Source organism: Ornithorhynchus anatinus, chromosome 18 (genome assembly GCF_004115215.2).
Source record: "Ornithorhynchus anatinus isolate Pmale09 chromosome 18, mOrnAna1.pri.v4, whole genome shotgun sequence".
Classification (NCBI taxonomy): Eukaryota; Metazoa; Chordata; class Mammalia; order Monotremata; family Ornithorhynchidae; genus Ornithorhynchus; species Ornithorhynchus anatinus.
Genome location: NC_041745.1, coordinates 15,978,928 through 16,003,601, shown reverse-complemented (window position 1 = coordinate 16,003,601; position 24,674 = coordinate 15,978,928). Strand labels below are relative to the sequence as shown.

The following is a 24,674-nucleotide window of genomic DNA, read 5'->3' as shown; positions in this document are numbered from 1 at the left end:
ATTATTAATTAGAGAGTTAGGGGTAATTATGGCGGTATTTCTTGAGCACCCACTCAGCACGGTGCATTATATTAGGCGCTCAGGAGACACAGAAGAACGAGTTAACGCATTCCCTGCACTCGCGCTATCGGGGGGAGAGGAAAATTGGCCGGCGGTGAGCAGTGGCTATCACTGAGCCGCCCTGCCGGGCTTGTTCCCGTCAGTGGAGTGACGCTCCCTTCTGTCGGGGGGGAACTGCAGCTCGGGTCGGGACTGTGGAGCAATCTCCCAGTTAATAATAATAATAATAATAATTGTGGTATTTGTTAAGCACCTACTATGTGCCAGGTACCGTAATACTAATCGTTAATAATAATAATTACGATATTTGTTAAGGGCATACTATGTGCCGGGCACTTTACTAAGCGCTGGACTAGATGCAAGATAATCTGGTTGGACGCAGTCCCCGTCCCACGTAGGGCCCCCGGTTTGAACCCCCATTTTACAGATGAGGGAACTGAGGCCCGGGGAAGCGAAGCGACTCGTCCAAGATCGCACCGCAGACAATAATAATAATGATGTTGGTATCTGTTAAGCGCTTACTGTGTGCAGAGCACTCTTCTAAGCGCCGGGGGAGATACGGGGTCATCAGATTGTCCCACGTGAGGCTCACGGTCTTAATCCCCGTTTTTACAGACGGGGTAACTGAGGCCCTGGGAAGCGAAGTGACTCTTCCAAGGTCACACCGCAGACAAGTGGCAGAGCCGGGAGTAGAACGCAGATCTTTCCGACTGCCAGGCCCGTGCTCTGCTCACTGGGCCACACTGCTTCTCTAAAATCGTTGGGGCAGAAGCGGACTATGAGCCCGCACTTCCCTGTGGAGACTGGCATCATCACTGTGATGTGGGTTCAGAACTTGCCGTGGGCCGAGCACTGTACCAAGTGCTGGGGTAGACACCAGATAATTAGGTCGATCGATCGACGATACTTATCCAACACTTTCCGTGTGCGGAGCACTTGGGGGAGTGCGATACAGCGGAATGAGCAGTCGCATTCCCTGGCCATAATGAGCCCGATCTGGGCCTCGCGATCTGAGTAGGGGATAGCGAATCTCCCAATTTTACGGGTGAGAAAACTGAGCCCCGGAGAAGGGGCTCGTCCAAGGTCGCACGGCGGGGTGGGGATTAGAACCCAGGTCCTCTGACTCCCAGGCCCGAGCTCTTCCCGCTAGGCCACGGGGCGGGGGGGGGGAGCAGGGTGCCCCAGGTTGGGCAGTTCGCCCCTACGTCCGTACTAGCCGGGAGCAGCTCCAAGCGGGGCGGGGGGGCCTCCCCCGGGGCAGCATCCGCATCCCGACCCTTCCGGCGGGAGAGACTGCGGACGGAGGGTCGGGCCGGTCCACGGGAGAGGGCTGGGAGTCCCCCTCCGGGCCCGGGGTGGCCCGGGTCCCCCCGCCCCGGAGGCCGACGGCCCGCACCGGGCCGCGACCGGGTCTTCACCGAGAGTCTGTCGGGCCGCGTAGTTGGAGCGGAGAGATCCGTGGGAAGACAAGGAAGACGTCGAGGGGAACCTACTGCGCCCGACGGGGATGAGCCTGAGAGGCGCCCACTTCTGCCTGAAGATCTACAGGGCCGAGGACCTGCCCCAGAGTACGTCCTGCACACCTTTGCTGCGGGGGCCCCGGGGCTGGGCCCGGGGGGTGGGCCCGGGGGTGGGGTCGGCTTTGCCCGAGACGAGGAACCGGAGCCGGACCCGCCCAGAGAGGAAACTGAGTCCGAGTCCAGGTGGCCTAGGGATAATAACGATAATGTTGGTGTTCGTTAAGCGCTTACTGTTCTAAGCGCTGGGGTAGATGCAGGGTCGTCGGGTTGTCCCACGTGAGGCTCCCAGTTAATCCCCATTTTCCAGATGAGGTAACTGAGGCCCAGAGAAGTGAAGCGACTCGCCCCCAGTCACACGGCTGACAAGCGGCAGAGCCGGGAGTCGAACCCATGACCCCTGACTCCGAAGCCCAGGCCGCGCTGCTTCCCTAGGGCCCGCCGGAGGTCATTTCATCCATCCCCCCGCCTACTAAAGAGGGCTGCGCCAGCCTTCTCTGTGGGCCCCCATCGGAAGGCCGAGGGTGGAGCCGAGGGATTAGAGGGGATGTCCAGGAGCCGGGTTCGAATCTCCACCCTCCCGTGTGCCGCTGGCGCCCGGGTAGATCGGGACGGGAGGAAGGGCTGGCCATCGCGGAGGGTGACCCCGGACCCGCTGGACGTCCGGGGCCGTGCCCGGGGTGGCCTGCTGCTTTTCGTCTATATTCCAACCGCTTAGTACAGCGCTCTGCACGTAGCAGGCGCTCAATAGATGCCATCGAATGAATGAATCCTGCGACGTTCTCCCTTCCCGAGAGACACTCACCGCACGCACGACGGCGGCGCCCAGGGAAGCGACGCGCATGCCGGCTGGCATGTGCCGGGGGAGGCATCCCGGAGGGGACGGGGTGCCAGGCGCGGCTCTCTGTCCTGCCTGCAGTGGACGACGCGGTGATGGACAACGTGAAGCAGGTCTTTGGCTTCGACAGCAACAAGAAGAACCTGGTCGATCCCTTCGTGGAAGTCAGCTTTGCCGGCAAGACGGTGAGGCAACGGCGGTGGGCGGGCTCGGCCCGGGCAGCTGGGAATAATAATAATCATGTTGGCATTTGTTAAGCGCTCACTATGTGCGGAGCACCGTTCTAAGCGCTGGGGGAGAGACGGGGTCATCAGGTTGGCCCACGTGAGGCTCGTGGTTCATCTCCATTCATCTCCAGAGGAGGGAAGTGAGGCCCAGAGAAGTGAAGTGACTTGCCCACGGTCACCCGGCTAAGTGGCAGGGCGGGGATTCGAACCCATGAACTGGGACTCCCAAGACCGGGCTCTTTCCACGGAGCCGCGCCGCTTCTCTGGGGAATGACTCTGCCCTCTGGCCGAGTGATTTAATAATAATAATAATAATAATAATGTTGGTATTTGTTAAGCGCTTACTATGTGCAGAGCACTGTCCTAAGCGCTGGGGGTTGTCCCCCCGTGGGGCTCCCAGTTAATCCCCATTTTACAGATGAGGTAACGGAGGCGCAGAGAAGTTAAGTGACTCGCCCACAGTCACACAGCTGACAAGTGGCAGAGCGGGGACTCGAACCCACGACCTTTTATATTTCTGCGGGGAAGCGGGGTGGCCTAGTGGAGAGAGCAAGGGCCTTGAAGTCAGGAGGTCGCGGGTTCGAGTTCTGCTCCGCCACTTGTCCGCCGCGTGACCGTGGACAAGTCACTCCCCAGATACCCTAATTCTTTTTCTTACTATTATTATTGCGCGGCAAGAAGCCTCGAGGCCAGCTGGTGGGGGCTCCCGGTTCCTGGTCCCCGCTTTTAGAGTATTTGATATGCGCTTTCTGTGTGCCAGGCACTGTGCTGAGCGCTGGGGTTGACCGAATTCCTGCCGTCAGATATTATTACTGAAGGAAACCATCCGCGGTGGTGGGTTTTAGGAAGTCTTCAGTTTAGTGAGAAGGAGAGAGGGAGAGAGAAAGGCCTGTAATTGGTGGCGTGAGCTGTGGGTGCCGCTCTTGTATAAGACGAGAGCTAAATCCGACCCGAGGTAGCGGTGACGGGACAAATGGAAGGATAGAAAGGGCTGAAAAGCAAAGTTTCACCTGGAAGGGGGTGAGGGGAGGCTCCCTGGCCACCCGCCACCCCCGCAGGCCCTCCCAGAAGAAGAGCGGTGACGGGGCGGAGTCCGGAGGCCCGAGTCCCTCGTTGTCCCCTCCGGGGTCAGGTCGTCGCCCGCTCCCAACTCCTGTTTCCTTTGTGAGGCGTGGGAGGAACGAGAAGGATTCCGGTCTCGTGCTGCCGAAATCCGGCGGGTAGTGCCCAGGAAGGCAGAACCCTGGTCTTGGAGCCTAGCACGGGGGCGACTGGACCTCGGTGGGGGCGATTCGGCCGTGTCGGGCCTAGGCCCGTCCCCGCCCCGCTCCGCGGGGACCCTCGGCTCAGAGACCCTACGTGGGTTTGCGGCGGCGTCCTTGCCGATGCCCAGTTGGCCCCTGCCGCCCTCAGGGGGCTGACCACTGCTCTTTTTTTTTTTTATTTAGCGCTTATTATGTGTCGGGCACCGTTCTAAGCGCCGGGGTAGATCGGGCTGTCCCACGTGGAGCTCACGGTCTTCATCCCCATTTGCCAGATGAGGTCACCGAGGCCCAGAGAAGGGAAATAACTTGGCCAAGGTCGCCCAGCAGACAAGTGGCGGAGCCGGGATTAGAACCCAGGTCCTTCTGACTCCCGGGCCAGTGCTTTAACCGCTAGGCCGCACCGCTTCTCTTGGCCTGGGGGAGCAGACCCGAAGACGGACACGCTGGCCTCTGCCTTCAGGGTTCTCCTAGTCCACTGCCGTGCCCTGACTGGCACGCCGACGGTCCTGTCTTTTCAAACAGCCCTGGAGGAGGGTGTGGGGAGCGTGGGGGGGGGGGTGGAGGGGCAGCAGGGATGGAGCCGGCGTGAGCGGGACCAGGTGGGATGAGTGCGGGAAGCCTTCCCGGAGGAAACGGCCTGGCTGCGCAGGGCACGAGGTCGAGGGGAAGAGTGAGGGGGTGATGACCAGGAGCCGGGAGGCCGACCCAGGTCCGCTTCACCTTGCTCTACCTGTGACCGGTGCTGGGCGGGCTGTTCGATTGGCTGGTGGGGCCGGTGGCTAGACGGATGGGATTCCCAGGTGGTCCAGGTGGGAGTGGGAACGGGCCCTCAAGCTCCGCCCCCACGGGGCTACTCCCAAACCCCCTTGTCCCGAAGAGCTCTTCCCATCGGGCTCTAGAAGCGTTGGCCAGCCGAAGGTGATAGTCTCAGGTCCATGGGGATGCCGGCCCACGGCCAGTGACCGGGCCGCCCCAGGCCAGCTCCTAACCCTCCCTGGGTCCGGGTGGGACGAGCACCCTACCTTCTGTGTCAGGGGAAGGACCCTCCTGGGGCCACCTGCCCCACCCCGCGCGTCCTTGCCACCCCATCTCCTTCCTTCCCCCCACAGTTGCTCTTGGGCCGTTTCCAGCTTCTTCCCGGGAAGGCCGGAGCGACTAAAGGGGGTTTTGGGGCAGCCAGTGAGGTGAGGTCGTGAGGGGTGGAGGAGGACCCGGGGGGGTGGGGGGGCAGACGGGCCTGATCGCGGGGGTCTTTCCGGCGCTGCTCGGACCTCCTCGGGGCTGGCAGGGGCCCATAGTGGAATCAGCCGCTCTGCTAGTTCCGCTATGCCCCCTTTACCCCCACTGTAGGGACCTGGGGGGCTCCATCCCCCCATCATGGGCAACTGGGAACCCTTGGGCCCCTCTCACTGGCCGGGAGTCTTCCTGACTTGTGGGCAGCGGCAGCTGCCCCTTGGAGTTTGAACCAGAACTGTCAGGTGAGTCTCGACAGTACCGGGGCCCGAGGCTCTGAGAGGGGAGGAAAGGGCAAGGAGGAAGAGGGAGGGGGAGAAAGGAAATCCATTTTTCAGTCAGTCAACGCCCCCGCCCTGCGCCGGGGAGAAGACCAGGCCGCGGACCGGGGTCTTGATCTCTCCGTGGGGTTTTCCCCACTCTGCTCTCCGTCCCCAGCTCTGCAGCAAGATCCTGGAGAAAACAGCCAATCCCCAGTGGAATCAGAGCATCACGCTGCCCGCCATGGTGAGGGGCGGGATTTGAACTCCAAACTGCCCACCCCAACTCCTTTCCCTTGGCCCTCTCCTTCCTGCCCTCCCCTGCCCCACCCTCTGAGCTCAGTGGTCTCCATTCATCTTCCCCTGCACAGTTCCCCTCGATGTGTGACAGAATGAGGATCCGAGTCATCGACTGGTGAGTGGACGACCGCGTTGACCTCGGGGGTTGGGGCGGAAGGTCCCAGGGAAGGATGCATTCCTTGAGAGGTCATTCCATCCAATCCCCTGCCTCTGGGGATACCCCCGTGGAGGCCTCCTGGCCTCCTTCTGCTCTCTTCCCCGCTGCCCCCGGGAGGAGGGCTCGACGTGTTCGAGTGCCAAGGGAGAGCAGCCGGTTTTTCAAGTGGACTAACCACCCACCCCCGGCAAAGGAAAGCGTTTTTAGCAAGGTGAAACAGGGAAAAGAGCAAAGAGGGGAGCCGCAGGACCGGGACTACTACTGGAGGTCGGCCCGGCCATGGGATGGTCCAGGGGGAAGTGGTCTTCCCCGTACAGGTGTTTTCTGTCCGTTGAAAATCTCCTCATTTCAGCCACTGCAGCTGGTGCCCGCTATGAGCGGGCAGGATCTGGATGAAATCTGCCCCGCCAGGGCGTCTGGGGCTGGTCTCCTGGCTCGGGTGGAGGAGGAATTTCTCCGGGAGGCTATTTTCAGACTCTTTGCCTTTTACCCAAGAAAAGGAGGAAAATCTATTACCCTTTGGGAGGACGAGCCAAGTGGCTTCTGCACATTCCTCCGGTGGAGTCATTTTTCCAGCGAAGCTGGACCAGCCGCAGAGGAAGGGAGCCGGGCGGAGAGGGGAGAGAGAGAGAGAGAGAGAGAGGGAGGGGGGCTCCATTCCCAAGGTCCCTCAGGCCTTTTCCTCCTGGATTGCTTTGTTTTCGAAAGTTTCAGTGCCTACCCGCTTCTCGACCCTCCAGGGGTTGATTGGGTCAGGGGGTTTGGGGGGAGGCGGAGAGTCGGCGGATCATTTCCGGGTCCTTGGCTTCTCCTCAGCTCCCTCCCTTTCCGAGTATAAGGGCTGAAACTCCGGCGGGCCAACGCTGTCTCTCGTGAGCAGCTGCGGGGAAGGCCTCGGCCGAAGCGCGACGAGGAGTTATCCGTGGGCTTGGTCGATCTGTTTCGCTCCCGTCCCGACTGCCCGGATAATTGAGATCGGAGTCGTACCCGGGGCTGGATTCGGGACCGGGAGCCGAGGGTCCGCGGGTGGGGGCGGGATGGGTTTCCCCTTTTCCGTCTCTGTCATTAACGGAGGGGGCATCTCTGGGTCCCCGAAGATGCAGAGCCCAGTTAGAAAAAGAAACCTCTGGGAGAGGTTTCCAAGACTCTTCTACCCTTCCAACGGGGAAATGCTGGAAGAGCTTCCAGACTGCCGGACCGCAAGCTGGGAAAACTCCTGCCAAGGCTGGTCCGGCGGTGGTGAGAACATTGCCTCCGCAGAGTCAAAAATAAAAGTTTAACCTCTAGGAACATCCTCAAAAACACTACGGAGGTTGGAGGAGGAGGAGGAGGGATATCGGCGGCGGCAAAGAATAACAGCAGGAGCGGAAGAATTAGAAATAATAACAGTAATAGTATAATAGAAGTAGCAGAAATAATAATAGCAGTAGAAATAACTGTGGTCATTTCTTAGGCGCTTACTGTGCGCCAAGCGCTGGACTATCAGCACTAGGGAGGAATACAGGCAAATCAGGTCGGACGCAGTCCCCGTCCCCCCTCGAACGCGCCGCCCGGATCCCCATTTTCCGGGCGAGGTAACTGACGCCCCAGGGAAGGGAAGTGACTCGCCCAAGGTCACACAGCAGAGACGTGGCGGGGTCGGGATTAGAACCCATGACCTTCTGACTCCTAGGCCCGGGCTCTCTCCACTAGGCCATGCTGCTTGGCGGTAGCAATAGCCGTGACGGTAACGAGTGTGAGAGTAGTAATAATAATAATGATGGTAGCTGTTAAGCGCTCGCTACGTGCCAAGCACCGTTCTAAGCGCCGGGGTAGATACGAGGTAGTCAGGTTGTCCCACGTAGGGCTCACGGTCTTCATCCCCCTTTTACAGATGAGGTAACAGAGGCACAGAGAGGTTAAGCGACTAGCCCGAGGTCCCACAGCCGACAAGCGGCGGAGCCGGGATTAGAACCCGTGACCTCCGACTCCCAAGCCCGTGCTCTTACGCCCAAGCCATTACTGTGGTGTGGGTTCAGCATTTACTACGTGCCAAACACCGTACTAAACACTGGGGTAGATAGCAGATAATCAGGTGAAACCGTCCCTGCTTCACAAGGGCCCCGCCACCTCCTTCCCATCCAAACCCTCCCCTCCCCCCGCCCCTCCCCCCCTCCCCCCCTTGCACCCACAGCTACTTTCAAGTGTGGCCTCTGGAACCCCCGCTCTGTTACAGGCAAGCTACCTTTCGTCCATGACCTTTTCCTCTCCCGCTCTCTCCTCCTCCTCGCCCTTTCGGAAACGTGGCTCTCTCCCGAAGACACGGTCTCCGCCGCCGCTCTCTCCGGCGGAGGCCTCTCCTTCTCCCACTCCCCCAGACTCACCGGTAAGGGAGGAGGCGTCGGCTTCCTCCTCTCGCCCCGATGCCGCTTCCGCACTATCCCTCCTCCCCCCTCCCTCTCCTTCCCCTCCTTCGAAGCCCATATCGTTCGCCTCTACCACCCACTCCAGTTACTTGTCGCCGTCATCTACCGCCCTCCCGGTCCCACCTCCGACTTCTTCGACCACCTTGACCCCTTTCTCACCTTCCTCCTCTCCTTCTCTCTGCCCACTCTGATCCTCGGAGACTTCGACATCCATACGGATGTACCCGACGACTCCTCTGCCGCCCGCCCGCTATCCCTCCTCGACTCTGCCGACCTCCTCCTCCACCGTACCGCGCCCACTCACCGACTCGGTCACACCCTCGATCTCGTCATCTCCTACCGCTGCACTATCTCCTCACTCACCGACTCTGAAATCCCTCTCTCTGACCATAACCTTCTCACCTGCCTCATCTCTCACACTCCCTCCCCCTGCAAATCTTCGCTACTGCCCCACAGAGACCTCCGCTCTCTCGATCCCATCCGTCTTTCCAATAGCATCTCTCCTCACCTCGCCGCCCTGTCCTCTCTTCCCACTCTCGACGATCGGGTCTCCGCTCTCAACTCCACCCTCTCTACTCATCTCGACTCTCTCGCCCCCCTTTCCCTCCGCCGCTCTCGCTCCACTAACCCACGGCCCCGGATCACCTCCTCCGTCCGCCTCCTACGCTCCTATGCTCGAGCTGCTGAGCGCCGCTGGCGAAAGTCCAAGCACCGAGCCGACCTCACACACTTCAAATTTATCCTTTCCTGCCTTAACTCTGCCCTCTCCTCCGCCGGGCAAAGCTTCTTCTCCTCCCTCATCGACACCCATGCCCGTCACCCCCGCCGATTGTTCCGGACCTTTAACTCTCTCCTCAGGCCCCCCGTTCCTCCCCCTCCCCCATCTCTCGCCCCTAATGATCCGGCCGCCTATTTCCTCACGAAAATCAACACGATCGGGTCTGAGCTCCCCAAAGTCACCCCTCCGCCTCTCCCCTCCCCCCCACCGACCCCCTCCCCTACTTTCCCATCCTTCCCTGCGGTATCCTCAGAGGAGATCTCCTCCCTCCTCGCGAGCGCCACCCCCTCCACCTGCGCCTCGGACCCCATTCCCTCTCACCTTCTTAAAACCGTCGCCCCCGCCCTCCTCCCTTCCTTAACTTCTATTTTTAACCACTCGATCTCCGAGGGCTCCTTCCCCTCTGCCTTCAAACACGCCCACGTCTCCCCCGTCCTAAAAAAACCCGCTCTTGACCCCACTTCCCCCTCCGGTTATCGTCCTATCTCCCTACTACCCTTCCTTTCCAAAATCTTAGAACGAGTCGTCTACGATCGATGCCTAGAATTCCTTAACTCCCATTCTCTCCTAGACCCCCTCCGATCTGGCTTCCGTCCCCTCCACTCTACCGAGACTGCTCTCTCTAAGGTCACCCGTGACCTCCTTCTTGCCAAATCCGATGGCTCCTACTCCATTCTGATCCTCCTTGACCTCTCTGCTGCCTTTGACACTGTCGACCATCCCCTCCTCCTCCATACCTTATCTCACCTTGGCTTCACGGACTCTGTCCTCTCCTGGTTCTCCTCTTACCTCTCTGGCCGATCATTCTCGGTCTCCTACGCTGGAGCCTCCTCCCCCTCCCATCCTTTAACCGTTGGAGTTCCTCAAGGGTCAGTTCTTGGCCCTCTTCTGTTCTCCATTTACACTCACTCCCTCGGTGAACTCATCCGCTCTCACGGCTTCGACTACCATCTCTACGCAGATGACACGCAGATCTACATCTCCGCCCCTGTCCTCTCCCCCTCCCTTCGGGCTCGCATCTCCTCCCGCCTCCGGGACGTCTCCACCTGGATGTCGGCCCGCCACCTAAAACTCGACATGAGCGAGACTGAGCTCCTCATCTTCCCTCCCAAGCCCGGTCCGCTCCCAGACTTCTCCGTCACCGTGGATGGCACGACCATCCTTCCCGTCCCGCAGGCCCGCAATCTCGGTGTCATCCTTGACTCGTCCCTCTCGTTCACCCCACACGTCCTATCCGTTACCGAGACCTGCCGGTTTCACCTCTACAATATCGCCAAGATCCGCCCTTTCCTCTCCACCCAGACGGCTACCTTACTATTACGGGCTCTCGTCATATCCCGGCTAGACTACCGTGTCGGCCTTCTCTCTGACCTCCCTTCCTCCTCTCTCGCCCCGCTCCGGTCTATTCTTCACTCCGCTGCCCGGCTCATCTTCCCGCAGAAACGATCTGGGCGTGTCACTCCCCTTCTTAAACAACTCCAGTGGTTGCCTATCGACCTCCGCTCCAAACAAAAACTCCTCACTCTAGGCTTCGAGGCTCTCCATCACCTTGCCCCTTCCTACCTCTCCTCCCTTCTCTCTTTCTACCGCCCACCCCGCACGCTCCGCTCCTCCGCCGCCCACCTCCTCGCCGTCCCTCGGTCTCGCCCATCCCGCCGTCGACCCCCGGGTCACGTCCTCCCGCGGTCCCGGAACGCCCTCCCTCCTCACCTCCGCCAAACTGATTCTCTTTCCCTCTTCAAAACCTTACTTAAAAATCACCTCCTCCAAGAGGCCTTCCCAGACTGAGCTCCTCTTCCCCCTCTACTCCCTCTGCCATCCCCCCTTTACCTCTCCGCAGCTAAAGCCTCATTTTCCCCTTTTCCCTCTGCTCCTCCACCTCTCCCTTCCCATCCCCACAGCACTGTACCCGTCCGCTCGACTGTATATATTTTCGTTACCCTATTTATTTTGTTAATGAATTGTACATCGCCTTGATTCTATTTAGTTGCCATTGTTTTTACGAGATGTTCTTCCCCTTGACGCTGTTTAGTGCCATTGTTCTCGTCTGTCCGTCTCCCCCGATTAGACCGTAAGCCCGTCAAACGGCAGGGACTGTCTCTATCTGTTGCCGACTTGTTCATCCCAAGCGCTTAGTACAGTGCTCTGCACATAGTAAGCGCTCAATAAATACTATTGAATGAATGAATGAATGAATGAATGAATGGGGCTCACAATCTAAGCTTGAGCGAGAGCCGGTGTGGAATCCCCATTATACAGATGAAGAAACTGAGGCACAGAGAAGTGAAGTGACTTGCCCAAGGTCACCCTAGAGGCACGTGGCGGAGTCGGGCTTAGAACCCAGGTCTTCTTCCCAGCGGGCCAAGCTGCTTCTCAGGAGGTGACGCCGCGAATGACCGAGCCGACATACGGGCCTAAGTATGGAGCAGGGAGTCAATGAGTTTGTAGGCGCTCGAGGTGGCTCAAGGGCTATTCTGGCTCAGGCTCGGCCCCGAGGAAAGGGCGTAGGCGTCCACCACGGGGGCAGTGACCCCACAGCTGGCTGGGGCGGAGGCCCAGACGCTGACCGGACCCATTCCCAGTCAGGGCCGCAAAGATCCAAAATGGCGGCCCTCTGGCCCGCCTGCTCTTTGGAGCCACCTCTCCCCGCCCCCTTAGCCTGGCGCTTCGGGGGGTGAGTTGTTGGCTCCGGGGCAGACCCTGGCGGGCTTCGGGTTCGGGGGGAGCGGGCCGGATGGGGGCGAGACGGAGGTTGGGGGTTAGGGTTGGCCGGGGAGCCCAGCCCAACTCAGTATCCAACGGCGGAGTCGGGCCACTTTCCGAGCCGAGGTTTGACGATTCGATCGCGGTCCGCTGACCTGCGGGGGACCGAGGCGGTGCCAGCCCGACACCGGGGCTCGGGTCCCGCCCCCGCCGCTCCTGCCCGATGGCTCGAGCTGACCTCGGGGCTCAGACTAGTTTAGTTTGGCACGGCGGAAGAGGTGGAGGTGGCCGGGGAAGCCGGGAAGGCGTGTGGAGTCAAAGGTCGGAGGTGGGAGTAAGAACTAGGGAATCGGCAGCCTTCTGTCTGCTGGGCTGGGCACGACTCGGTGGAAAGAGCCCGGGCCTGGGAGCCAAGAGCCCCGGGTTCCAATCCTGGCTCTGCCGCTGGCCTTGCTGTGTAACTGTGGGCGACTCGCCTCCTTTCCCCGGGCCTCGGTTCCCTCGCCCGTAAAACGGGGACAAGATACTTGTTCTCCCTTCTCCTTAGACGGTCGGGGCAGGAACGGCGTGCGCTCCGACTCTCAGCGTGGTTTAGTGGATAGAGCACGGGCCCGGGAGTCGGAAGGTTCTAATCCCCGTCGGCTGTGTGACCTTGGGCAAGTGACTTCGCCTCTCTGTGCCTCGGTTTCCTCATCTGTAAAATGGGGATTGAGAATGTGAGCCCCACGTGGGACAGGGACTGTGTCCAACCCAATTTGCTTGTATCCACCCCAGGTCTTAGCTAAGTGCCTCGCGCATCGGTAAGCACTCAACAAATACCAGAATTATTATCATTATCATATCTCCCCCAGAGTTCGGTTCAGTGCTTGGCTTATTGTAAGCGATTAGTATGACTGGCAACGTCACCCTTCGTCACCCGGCCCCCTCCCAGCCCCAGAGGACTTATGGCCTTACCTGTAATTTGATCTATCTGCACCGATGTCCGTCTCCCCCCATCTGGGCTGCGAGCTCGCTGTGGGCAGGGAATGTCACTGTGTATTGTTGAGCTGAAGCCAGGCGGGTTGAGAACCAGCGTGGCCCAGTGGAGAGAGCCCAGGTCTGGACATCAGAGGACGCAGGTTCTAATCCCGGCCCTGCCACTCGTCTGCCGTGTGACCTCGGACGAGTCGCTTCGCTTCTCCGGGCCTCATTTTCCTCATCTGTAAAATGGGCGTGAGGAATAGGCGCCTTATATGGGACAGGGACTGTGTCCTCCTTGATTGTCTCGTACCTACGCCAGGGCCTAGTACAGTTCCTGGCACATAGCAAGCGCTCAACAAATGCTTGTTAAAAAAAAACGGGTGCCGGTGGCACCTTAGGACCGCAGAGGCCTCTCGTCACCACGGTTAGAAGGAAGGCCCGGACCGGCTGGGTCGAGGACGGTTTTGGGGAGCACGCGGCGGGCCGGACGAGCCCGCGTGCGGCTGCGGCCGGCCCCCGCGGCGGCCGGAGCTGGGACGGAGCGGGGCGGCAGGGCAGGGCGTCGGTGGCCCCCGTGGGCTCAAGCCGTGGCCCCTGGCCTTGCCGTAGGGACCGCCTCTCCCACAACGACGTCATCGGCACCTCCTTCCTGTGCATGTCCGAGGTCTCCACCCCCGGCGGAGAGATCACAGGTGAGCCCGGCGCGCCCTCCCTCTCCCTCCCTGCCCTGGCCTGCGGGTTGTGGTCTGCGAGCCGCGGTCTGCCGGCTAGGGGCTGCCGGCTGTGGGCTGAGGGCTCTAGGCTGTGGCCCGCAGCCCGTGGTCCGAGGGTTGCGGGCCGTGGGCTCCGGTCTGTGGTCTTTGGGCCGTGGGCTGCGACCTGCGGTCTGTGGGCTGTGCGGGCTTGTGGACTGCGGGCTCTTGGCTGTAGTCTGTGGGCTGCGGGCTCTGGACTGTGGTCTGCGGGTCTAGGCCGCGGTCTGTGGTCTACGGGCCGTAGGCCGCGGTCCGAGGGCTGCGGTCTGTGGGCTTCGGGCTTCGAGCTGTGGCGTGCAGGCTGTGGGCTCTAGGCTGCGGTCTGTGGGCCGAGGCCCGTGGTCTGCGGGCCGTGGTGTGCGGGCTGGGAGCTGTGGGTCCGGGGCCGCAGGTTCTGCGCTCTAAGCCGGGGGCTTCGGACTCCGAGCGTCAGGCTGGGGGCCGTGGGGGCCTGGACAGTGGGCCGTTGACTGCCGGCTCTGGGACGGAGTGTGCCTGGGCTTCAGGGTGGAAACCGTCAGGTGTGAATTAAGTTTCTGCGTGGCACCAAGTGAGGGAGAGCCCACCCCTGGAGCTGCGATCCTCTGACTCTAGACTCTAAGCTCACTGTGGGCAGGGAATGTGCCTGTTTATTGTTATACCGTCCTCTCCCGAGCACACAGTAAGCGCTCAAGAGATACGACTGAACGAACGAATGAATTTTATGATACCGGAGCACTCTTGGGGGCCGAGTGGACGCGGCTGGACCCGTGCCCGTGTGCCCGTGCCGGACCCGCGCCCTCTCACCCAGCGGCGGACGGCCGTTTCCAGCCCCGGGCCCTCCGTCTCCCGGTCGTGGCCCGGGGCAGGGGCCTGGGGAGAAATGGATTTTATGGACCCGGGCCGTCCTTCCCCGCCCTTGCCCAGCTCTCCTGTCCCGTGTGGGTCAGTCCCTGTGGGAGCTTTGGCTGGAAACGGGCATCCCTCCTGCCAACGGTGTTGCAGTTTAACCCGGCCGCCTCACTCTAGGCAGGAACTTCCACCCGGGGGCCCAGGAACGTGCTGGGAGTTGACATAAAGATTCATTTGCTTGTGTCCGCTGTACATTTCATCTGCATATGCGCTGCTTGTCTGTCTCACATACCATCAGCACGAGTCCCTCTTCCTTTCCTGCACTTTCCGGTTGGTCAGCGTGGCTTGATTTTCCTCTGCTGCTTATCCCCAACCCCATCGCCACAGGACCCTTCCTCCCCTCTTGGGTCCCTCCTTCCCTCCGGGGGAATCAGGGAACCGACGGGGCCAGAACTGAAAGACATCTACAGGGTCCCATCTCCTCTCTTGGAGCCGGCCAGGAGCCTCCACCATCTTGTCTCGGGACCACTTGCCCGGTGGCCACCTGTGGGGATGTGTAGCGTCTGAGGACGGACTACGGCGACTTGTCTCTTCCCTCGAAGACTCAAGTTGGAACGGTCGACGTCTCAGCTTAGCGTTCTCCTAAGAGCTCTGATTAGACTGTAGACTGTAAGCTCCTTGAGGGTAGAAATCGCATCTACCAGCTCTTTGGGTTGCACCCAAGTGCTGTGCACGCGGTCGGCGCTCAGTCGATACCACTGACGGATGGATGGTATTTGCTTCCAGGTAGATTTCTCCCTGCTTCACCCTCCCACAGAGGGAGATTTTTTCTTTTCCCCAAGCAGTTGCTTTTCTGGAAATTTCCAGATGTCAACGGTTCCCTAGATAAAGAGAAATGACAGCGAGGGGGAGGGGGCAGGGAAAGAGGGACCCCAAGGCCCAGATCGTTTTCCACCTGGAACCGGTGGAACGGGTCAGTGCCCGTTTCTGGGTCGAGCTGTCACCGGACCGGGGGATGCAACCTGGATGGCTGGCCTCACCTGGCACCACCGGGCGCCGAGAACCCTGCCAACTGGGCAGCCTTGGCAGCTGGGCACTGCGCCTGCTTAGCCCGGGGCCTGGGGCCTGATCCCTGGCTGGGAGCACGGCCCGGACCTGTGGTTCTGGCTGTCCCCCTCTCTTCCCTCCAGTTGGGCGCGGAGCCCCGTCCTTGGCTCTGGAGGGAGGGGATGCAGGAGGAGGCATGGCCCCTGTCCTCAAGGGGCTGCCCTGCAGGAGCGGGGGAGACAGGAGACACACACACGCACTGGAACGGGAGCTGGGGAAGGGACAGAGGGAGGAGGAGATCCGATCTCTGCCAGCCGATGGGGGAAGGCAGGACATAGACAGACAAACCGACGGACACAGACACACGCTGTAGTGGTCACTAGGGAAGGGACACAGGGAGGAGGCCACCCGGTCCCTGCCCTCGAGGGGTTGCCGGTCTGAAGAGGGAGGCGGGAAACACACACATATTCACACACGTATCCATGAACCTCAGACAGTGGCCTGGAGGGAGGGACAGAGTTAGGAGGAGAAGACACAGTCCCTCCCTTTGAGGTGCTGACAGTTTGCTGGGCAGGGCAGGAGAGACAGACACTCAGGCATGAGTAACATCAACACCCTCCGGGGTTAGCACCATTTTATAACCCATAGCCCATAGTACTGGCTGCAGTGAAGCGGGGAAGGGCAGGGGGTTAAGGGAAAGGAATGGTTGCGACTGCATTCAGGCGGGTCGGAGACCCCACCCCAGCAGCAGAGGAGGCTCCGGGTTAGCAGGACCCGTGGATGGAAGGAACAGCGTCCCAGGCCCCGCCCCCTCCCCGACTCCAGCCGATCCATCCACCAGTGTTATTTATTGAGCCCTTTACTGTATCAGACCACTTGGCTAAGCGCTCGGGAGAGTGCAATGCAACGGAATTGGTAGGCCGTGCCCGCAATGAGTTTACAGTCTGGGTGGGGGGAAAGAGGTTATTCATATAAATAAATCATTTCTAAATATGTACATAAGTGTTATGAGGCCGGGTTCACGGCCAAGCGCGTAGTAGACGCAGAGGGGCGGGAGGATAGAGGAATCGAAGGCTCAGTCAGGGGAGGCTTCTTGGAGGAGATGCGACTTTAGGAGGGCTTTGAAGTTGGGGAAAGCGCTGGTTGCTCGATGTGAAGGGGGAGAGGGTTCTGCGGGGAGGGAAGACGCGAAGCAGGGGTCGGCAGTGGTCATTTTGAGTCAGCAGTCGGCGTAACCAGCCTCATCCCCGCTGTCACCCTAACCTCTTCCCATTTCTTTACGCTTCAGAGGAACCGCCGGGCGCCACGAACCCTGTCCGAGCCCCCGACCGTACGTTGTTCCGTTGAGGAATCGCGGATCTCCGGGAGGGGGATGAAATGAGGCTTGGTTGGTCCGGTGGGGCGGGAGCACACGCGACAATGTCCGGGCCGGGGTCGGAGGTGGCGTGGGAAGGTCGGGGCGTGCGGGGGATGAATCGCAGAAGGCCTCCCGGAAGAGGCAGCCACCAAGACGTGGGATGGGAGGAACGGACAGGAGCGGAGAAGTTGTCCCAGCCTTCAGGGGGAGCGTGGATGAGGCCTCGGCTCTGGGGGAGACCAGACGTGTGCTCTGACCGTTGCCGTTTTAAATGTATTCCTGCCTGAGCCCAGCTGCGAGGAAAACGGAAATTTCCTGATCTACCCTCCCATAAGTTCCCCCTTGCCCTCTCCTCTATCTCCCCAGTCTGCCCCACTCCCGCTACTTACCTCCTGATGCCCCTTGGATGATGTACCTGATGACTGGAAGCCGTGGCTTCCATTTTGAACATTTATTACACTTCCTATCCGTCTTCTGCCCTGGGGAATTTCCAGCCTGGCCTTTTTCCTTGGGCCTCGTGCTCGTTTTCACAGCCTTGGTTCGGTACGTGGTGGCACATAGGAAGCACTTAACGATCGTCATAATTATCATTATTCCATCTCCTCCTAGCCTGGGGTTAAGTGGGGAGCTGGGCCCCGAGCCTATCCCTTTCTGAGACCACTCGACCGATCAATAGTATTTATTGAGCTCCTACTGCGTGCAGAGCAATCAATCACTGTGTGCGCTTACGATGTGCGGATCACTGTCCTAAGTGCTCGGGAGCGTACAGTACGACGTAAACTGTGCTAAGCACTCGGGAGAGGACAGGACGGCGGAGTTGGTAGATGTGTTCCCTGCCCACCTTGCGCTTACAGTCTAGAGGGATTTGCAGAGCCTTTTGAGACTCAGGTGGCCAGCTGCCCAGAGAGTGCGCTCAGAGTCGACGGCACCCTGGAGCCTGGCCCGGTGATGCCTCCAACCACCGGGCCTTCCCTCCTGGTGCCCCCTTCCTGCAGGGGGACCCTCCCCCCCCACCAAAAGGCAGGACCCTTCCTCCCCCCCACCCTAACCCCCACTTCTCAGGAGATATCATCCGTCCGTGCTCTAGGGCTACCACGACAGTGCCGCCGGTTCTGAGGTGGCCAGCGGTGGTCCCGGGTCTCCGACCACCTGCCATGGGGAGGAGGATTGCCCTGAGGAGAGTGGCCTGCTCCCTTGGGATGTGGGCAGGGGCAGCGAGAAATGCAGAACAACCCCCCCTCCACAAAAAAGCTACCCTCTTTCGGCTCCGGGAATAGGCTTGGCAAGAGATGAGGTGGGAGCTAGCTATTGGATTATCTTTGGATTTTGATCATCTGTCCCCTCCCCTGGGGTGTCCGTATTCAGAAGGATCGGGGGTCGGCGGGGAGAGGAGATAGGGTGGATGGTGAGTTTGGCTCGGAGTTAGGATGGGCCCCTCCCTTGGAGAACACCCGCTGGCCGGGACAGATGGATGGATGGACGGTTGGACGGATGGCCAACAGTCTCTGCGGTGAGATGGAATTCCAGAAAGGAGGTCCTGTGCTGCAGAACTGATCCCGGCGGGGGGGTGTGTGTGTGTGTGTAGGGGGGGGAGAGGCTGCGGAAGGACCACGTGCAGGGCTTTACTGCAGACTGGGAGAGCGGGTGGGTTGGAAAGGGGCAGGGAGAGCCAGGATCTTGTCTTGGCCACTTGGTCCCAAAAGGCTCCTAGATTGCTGCTGGGGCCGTGGCTAGGGATGTGGACTCATCTGGGGAGTCTTAGCTGGGGGGCTGGAAGTCGGGGGTCCCCAGGACCCTGCGAGAGGAGGGTGATTCAGCCCCTTCCCCCTCCCTCCTCTGCCCCGGGGTCGCGGCTCTTGTGATTCCCCGGAGGAGGCTATGGTGTCGCAGTCGCAGGGCAGTGCCCGAGCCCAAATGGGGGCTGGACTGGGTCCTCGGGTTGGGATGCAGGGTTTGGGATGGGCGGGGGCCGGGGATCAGAGGGGCTGGCGGGGCAGGGGACGGTCAGAGAGGCCGGTCACTTTAGGGGCCTTGGTGGCGGGGTTGGGCAGAGGAACTGTGGTGGGGGGTGGGCAGGGGGCTGGCTCTTTTGGAGCTTCCGTGTGCTGGCCCCCCGCCAGCCTGCCGTCAGGGAAACTGAGACCCTGGCCCTAGGCTGCCCTTCTCCTCCGCCCTCCCCGCGTGCTTGGGCGCCTGCACCCGACCCCTGACCGTCCCCTCCCGAACCCTCGCAGCGGACGACGGGCTCGGCTTCCTGCCCACGTTCGGGCCCTGCTACGTGAACCTGTACGGCAGCCCGCGCGAGTTCACCGGCTTCCCGGACCCCTACGAGGAGCTCAACACCGGGAAGGTCGGGCCGAGCGGGCCGGGCTGGGCCGGGGGTGGCGTTGGCCGGGGAAAGGGTCAGGGCCGTGGGTGGACGGGCTGGGCCAAGGTAGAGCTTGGAGTCCGGCAGTGCCCCGGCACCCGGTGACCTGGCTCGCCCTCTCCGGGCTCGGGCAGGGAGAGGGCGTATCCTACCGGGGCCGGATGCTGTTGGCGCTGGAGACCAAGCTCGTGGACTGTCCGGAGCAGAGGCTGGAGCCCATCCATTCGGACGACATACTGCGTGTCGAGGTATCTGCGGTGGATGGACAGATGGACGGTGGAGGGCCAGGCTTCAGGCGTGGCTGGGGGGCGGGATCCCCGACCATTACTCTCCCCCCGAAGCCCATCGGCCACAGAACCGTCCACGGTTTTCCCAGGATTCCAGAGGCGGGAGGGACCCGCAGGAGGCCGCGTGGCCCAGTGAAAGGAACGCAGGACTGGGAGTCAGGAGACCTGGATTAATAATGTTGGTATTTGTTAAGCGCTTACTCTGTGCAGAGCACCGTTCTAAGCGCTGGGGTAGATACGGGGTAATCGGGTTGTCCCACGTGAGACTCACAGTTGATCCCCATTTTACAGATGAGGGAACTGAGGCACAGAGAGGTTAAGTGACTTGCCCACAGTCACGCAGCTGACAAGTGGCAGAGCCGGGATTCGAACCCATGAACTCTGACTCCCAAGCCCGGGCTCTTTCCACTGAGCCACGCTGATTCTAATCCCAGCCCCCCGCCCCCGTGTGACCACCGGCAAGTCACTTGATTTCTCCGTGCCTCAGTTTCCTCCTCTGTAAAATGGGGATTCGATACCCGTTCACCCTCCCCCTCAGACTGTGAACACTGTCTTGAACTGGGACTATGTCTGACCTGATTATTTTCTATTTAGCTCAGTGTTTGGGTACATAGTGAGTCCCTGAAACATTCCATAAATTAATTATTATTATTATTAGAGCGATTCCCCTCCCTTCACCTGGGTCTTCTAGAGGCCACTGCGGGGATAAAGATCTCCAGGGGCGGAGACCCCCACTCTTTCCCTCAGACCCCCGCAGGCCCAGCGTTAAATCTCCCTGACAATCAGGGAAGTTCCTTCTCGTGCCTACCCCGACTTCAGTTTAAGATCTGCTCCGGTTAAGCCCTCGTGTGTGGGTTCGTGTGAGTGTGTCGGGTGCCCAGGGTGCAGATGAGCGTGTACCTTTGTGCAAGAGGAGGGCGCCGGCGTTTGGAGCGTGTCCGTGGAGGCCGGCCCCGGCCATCGGCGGCCTGACGGGGGACTGCTTTTGTGCCCGTCCGGCCAGAAATACCTGCGTCGGCGCAAGTACTCGCTGTTCGCGTCCTTCTACTCGGCCACCATGCTGCACAACGTGGACGCCGCCGTCCAGTTCGAAGTCAGCATCGGGAATTACGGCAACAAGTTTGACAACACCTGCCTTCCCCTGGCCTCTACCACGCAATACAGCCGGGCCGTCTTCGATGGTGCGTTGGCCTCCAGACCCAGGACCCTGGGGGGCCCGGCCAGGGCCGGGGCCCGAAATGCTGTTCTACATCTCTGGCTCTCTCTTCTCTCTGTCTCTCCTCTCTGTCTCTCTCTTCTCTCTGTCTCTTTCTTCTTTTTGTCTCTGCTCTCTGTCTTTCTGTTTCTCTTTGCTCTCTGTTTTCTGCCTCTGTTTCTCTGCTCTCTGTCTCTCCCTGCTTTCTGTCTCTCTGTCTCCCTGCTCTCTGTCTCTGTCTTCTGTCTCTCTTCTCTGTTTCTTTGCAATCTGTCTCTCCCTGCTCTCTGTCTCCCTTTGCGCCCGGTCTCTCTTTTCTGTCTCTCTTCTCTCTGTTTCTCTGTTCTCTGTCTCTCCCTGCTGTCTGTCTCTCTTTGCTCTCTGTCTCTGTTTTCTGCCTCTCTTCTCTGTGTATCTCTGCTCTCTGTCTCTCCTTGTTCTCTGTCTCTCTTTGCGCTCTGCCTCTCTTTCCTGCCTCTCTTTTCTCTGTTTCTCTGCTCTCTGTGTCTCCCTGCTCTCTGTGTCTCTCTGCTTTCTGACTCTTTCTGTTCTCTGCTCTCCGACTCTCTCTGCTCTCTGTCTCTCCTCTTCGTCTCCCTGCTCTCTATCTCACTCTGTCTCTCTGTTCTCTGTTCCCCACTGTCTCGGCGTACAGGCTGTCACTACTATTACCTGCCCTGGGGCAACGTCAAGCCGGTGGTGGTGTTGTCTTCGTACTGGGAGGATATCAGCCACAGGACCGACACACAGAACGTGCTCGACCACATCGTCTGCAGACTGGTCAGTGGGGCGTGCGTGCGTTCCCCCCCCACCCCCCAACCAACACACACTGTATTGGAGGCTGGGGGATGGACAGAGGGAGGAGGAGACATAGTTCCTACCCTTGAGGGGCTTCCAGTCTGATGGGAGAGGCAGCGTGGAGACCCAGAGAGATCGGAGTTAAATTACAGTGCCCACCAACTTGCTCCCAGCTGAGAGAGCCTCATCAAGGACCCATGCGGCTGGGGGGGGCCAGGGGAGGGTGGGGCGGATCCCTCTGGCCTTGGTTTCTCTTTCTGCACAGCAGTTCTCCCCCCGCACCCCTCTGCTGTGTCCAGTGAAGGGCGGACCCTCCCCGGCCTGTGGGATTAGAAAAGTTCTCAGGGTCCTGGAGACATGAATCCCTTTTCCCCCAGCCTCATTTCCCCGAGGCCTGGCCTGATTTCTTTCCCTGCCCCTGGCCAGGGTTCCCGTACCCCCTGCACCTTCAGCCCGTGGAGAGGGTTCGGGGCCCACAGGCGACGGCGGGAAGGGTGGGCGGCCTCCCCCCCCGGCCCCGGTAGTCCAGGCTGAGGGAGGCTCCGGGCCTGAGCCGCGCACGCTGGTTTTCCAGGAAGCCAGCCTGGAGCAGGTCCACTTGGCGGTCAAAACCCAGCTCCCGGCCGAGGAGCTGGACGCCCTGGCGACCCAGCTGATCGACGAGGTCCTGGCCGACTGCAGGTAGCTGCCGGAGACTTGCGTGGGGCGGCTCGGGGCGGTGGCTGCCCGCTTGGGTTCCTTGGAGTGGGCCTCTCTGGCTGGGGCCGGGGCTCCGGGCTGGAAGAGTGTGTTTGTTTTGGAGACCGCGGGGGTCCCCGACCCCCGGCCCCTCTCCCGGCTCCCGTTGCCTGCCGGTCTCCGCCGCCTTCTGAGGTCGAAGCTAAGGCAAGGAGTTGAAAAGGTGAGGCTGGGAGCAGGTCGTAAATCTCCCGGCCCCCTCACCCCTCACCCCTCGCTTGAATGAGCCACATTGTGTCCCGGCTCGGGAACGGAAGGCGGGGGCTGGCCGGGGGTCTCGGCTCCCACGGACGGAGCAGGCTCCGGGCGCAGCCGGCCCGGGGGGCAGGTGGCTTCTTGGGCCAAGCCAAGCGCAGGGGAGAAGGTTTTGGGGTGCCGGCTCCCAAACCCCGGGAGAGACAGGAGGGCCTCCCCTCCCGAGGCTCGGCTGGAGGGCTTCTGAAATTGAGCATCTTTGACTTTTTAAACCGGCCTTGTAAATAAGTACCGGCCTGCGTCTTGTCTCTTCCGACTAAACACCTTCTGTGTTGTATTCGGCGCTCCGTAGGACGGCCTCTGAGCACTGTTCGGAGAGTCTTCTGTGTGCAGAGCGCTGTACTAAAGACCTCCTGTGCAGAGCACTCTACCGGTTGCCTTTTGTGAGCCGAGCATTATACCTTCTCAGTGCAAAGCAGCGTACTGGGTGTCCACTGTGAGAAGAGCACTGTGTAGGAGAAGCAGCACGGCCTAGCGGAAGGAGCACAAGCCCGGGCATCAGGGGACCCGGGTTCTAATCCTCACCCTGCCGTGTGTCTGTCGAGTGACCACGGGCAAGTCCCTAACTTCTCCGTGCCTCAGTTCTCGTCTGTAAAATGGGGATTAAATCCTCCTCCCTCCTATTTAGATTGTGAGCCTCATTTGGGACAGGGATCGGGTCCCACCCGATTAGCTCGTATCCTCCCCAGTGCTTAGAACGGCGTTTGGCACGTAGTAAGCGCTTCACAAGGACCATGATCGTCATCATCATCATCTACTGTATTCAGATAGCTGGTAGACTGTAAGTTTATCGTGGGCAGGGAATGTGTCAAGTGCTTAGTACAGAGCTCTGCACACAGAAAGCGCTCAATAAATACTATTGACAGACTGACCGACTGACTGAATTCTTACAGTGAGTAGAGCACTGAACTGGATATCCACTGTCCGTACGGTGTTCTTCCGGATATCCACTGCAAGTAGAGCGGTGTACTGGTCGTCCAGTGGGTGCAGAGTTTGGAATCATCTAATGGAAGGGGACCCCTCCCCACCATGGAGAGAGGGGTTCAGTTCAGTTCAAAAGCTTCAGTTGTTCCCAGAGCCCATGTCCCTGCCACCTAAGTGCCCCGATCCCAGCTCCAGGGAGCCCTCGGGGGTTTTAATGGCTCCCTGCCACGCCAGCTACCTGGCCCGGGGGACATCTGAAGAAGGGGGAGGTCGGTCCTGGAGTCTGGGGCCACAGGGCCAGGTGCTGAGCGGGACCGACGGGCTCTGTTGACCCTTGTCCGGGCCCCGTCCTGGCCGGAGGGCCGGGCCTAGCAGTGGGAGATGGGTCCGGAGGCTTGGGACTGGTACGACTGTGGCACTGACTGGCCCTGGAAGGAGTCCCCGCCCCCTCGGTGGCCCGGAGTGAGGGTTCCACACCCCACGCCATCCCACTCCTCCGGGTCCTCCGAGGGGCCGCAGGCTGGGGCGCGCCGAGCTGGGGCTGACCGGGAACTGTCCCAGCTGACCCCGGGAGTCATGGACGCTCAGTCCTTGTGCTGTCTTGGCCGCTGATCTGCTGTGTGGCCCAGGGCAGGTCGCTAGACCTCTCTGGGCTTCAGTTTCTCCATTCCTGCCCTGCCTCGCTCTCTCCAGGGGTTGTTTGGAGACAGATGTGGGGACCGACAGGGCTTTGGGCCAGGAAAGTTAGTGTCTGTCTCCCTGCTGGTCTCTAAGCTCCTTGAGGATAGGGATCGTGTCTACCAACTGTGTTGGACTGGTCCCTCCCGCGTGCGTAGTGTGCCATTCTGCACACAGAAGGTGCTCAGTAAATACCACCGATTGGAACCGTATCTTGGTTCAGTTGCCTGGTAATTTTGCCACTTCTGATGTGAACCTGTTTACCTTCTCGCCTGGAAATCTTTTAGGAAAAGGCCAGAGGGAGGAAGAGGCATGGTCTCTGCCCTCGGGGGGCTGCCGGTCTGATGGGGGCCACAGTACGCAAACACACACGCTCACACTGTGGGTGCGTTGGCAGGAGAAGGGAAGGCACTTGGCCTCTCTCTCGCTCAGCTTCTCCCGCCCCCTCTCGCGGCCTCCGCCGCCTCGGGTTTACCTCCACCGTTAGTGAGGCCGAAGGTCGGGGGAGGTTGGGGCCTGGGGGGGGGCTAAGGGCCAGAGAGGGGGCGGGAGGAGGCCGTGGATTGGGGGGCCAGGCCGGGGAGGGTCGGGCGCTGCCTGTTGACATTGGAAGCTGCGGCTCTGCTCCCCTCCTCCTCGAAAAGCTCCGGCCCAAGCTACGTGGTGGTCCCGGTTCCCCCTCCTGGCCCCAGCCCGGCCCTCCCCACCCCCTTTCTACTCTGACTGCAGCTTGCCCTC

General features: G+C 60.5%; 1 protein-coding gene across 18 annotated transcripts in view; it reads left to right on the top strand.

Moving 5' to 3' along the window:
- The window catches only part of DYSF (dysferlin), a 168,494-nt gene that overhangs the window by 62,003 nt on the left and 81,817 nt on the right, over positions 1 to 24,674 (top strand). For 10 of the 18 annotated variants that reach the window (XM_029083178.2, XM_029083187.2, XM_029083171.2 and 7 more), the window contains 11 exons: positions 1,502 to 1,628; positions 2,497 to 2,600; positions 5,579 to 5,647; positions 5,772 to 5,815; positions 13,313 to 13,395; positions 16,625 to 16,666; positions 18,928 to 19,043; positions 19,196 to 19,309; positions 20,352 to 20,529; positions 21,199 to 21,323; positions 21,916 to 22,022. In XM_029083178.2, coding sequence (XP_028939011.1) covers positions 1,502 to 1,628; positions 2,497 to 2,600; positions 5,579 to 5,647; positions 5,772 to 5,815; positions 13,313 to 13,395; positions 16,625 to 16,666; positions 18,928 to 19,043; positions 19,196 to 19,309; positions 20,352 to 20,529; positions 21,199 to 21,323; positions 21,916 to 22,022 — 1,109 coding nt within the window. The remainder of the gene's footprint in view (positions 1 to 1,501; positions 1,629 to 2,496; positions 2,601 to 5,578; positions 5,648 to 5,771; positions 5,816 to 13,312; positions 13,396 to 16,624; positions 16,667 to 18,927; positions 19,044 to 19,195; positions 19,310 to 20,351; positions 20,530 to 21,198; positions 21,324 to 21,915; positions 22,023 to 24,674) is intronic. The other 8 variants (XM_029083182.2, XM_029083189.2, XM_029083175.2 and 5 more) reach the window with 1 other exon arrangement.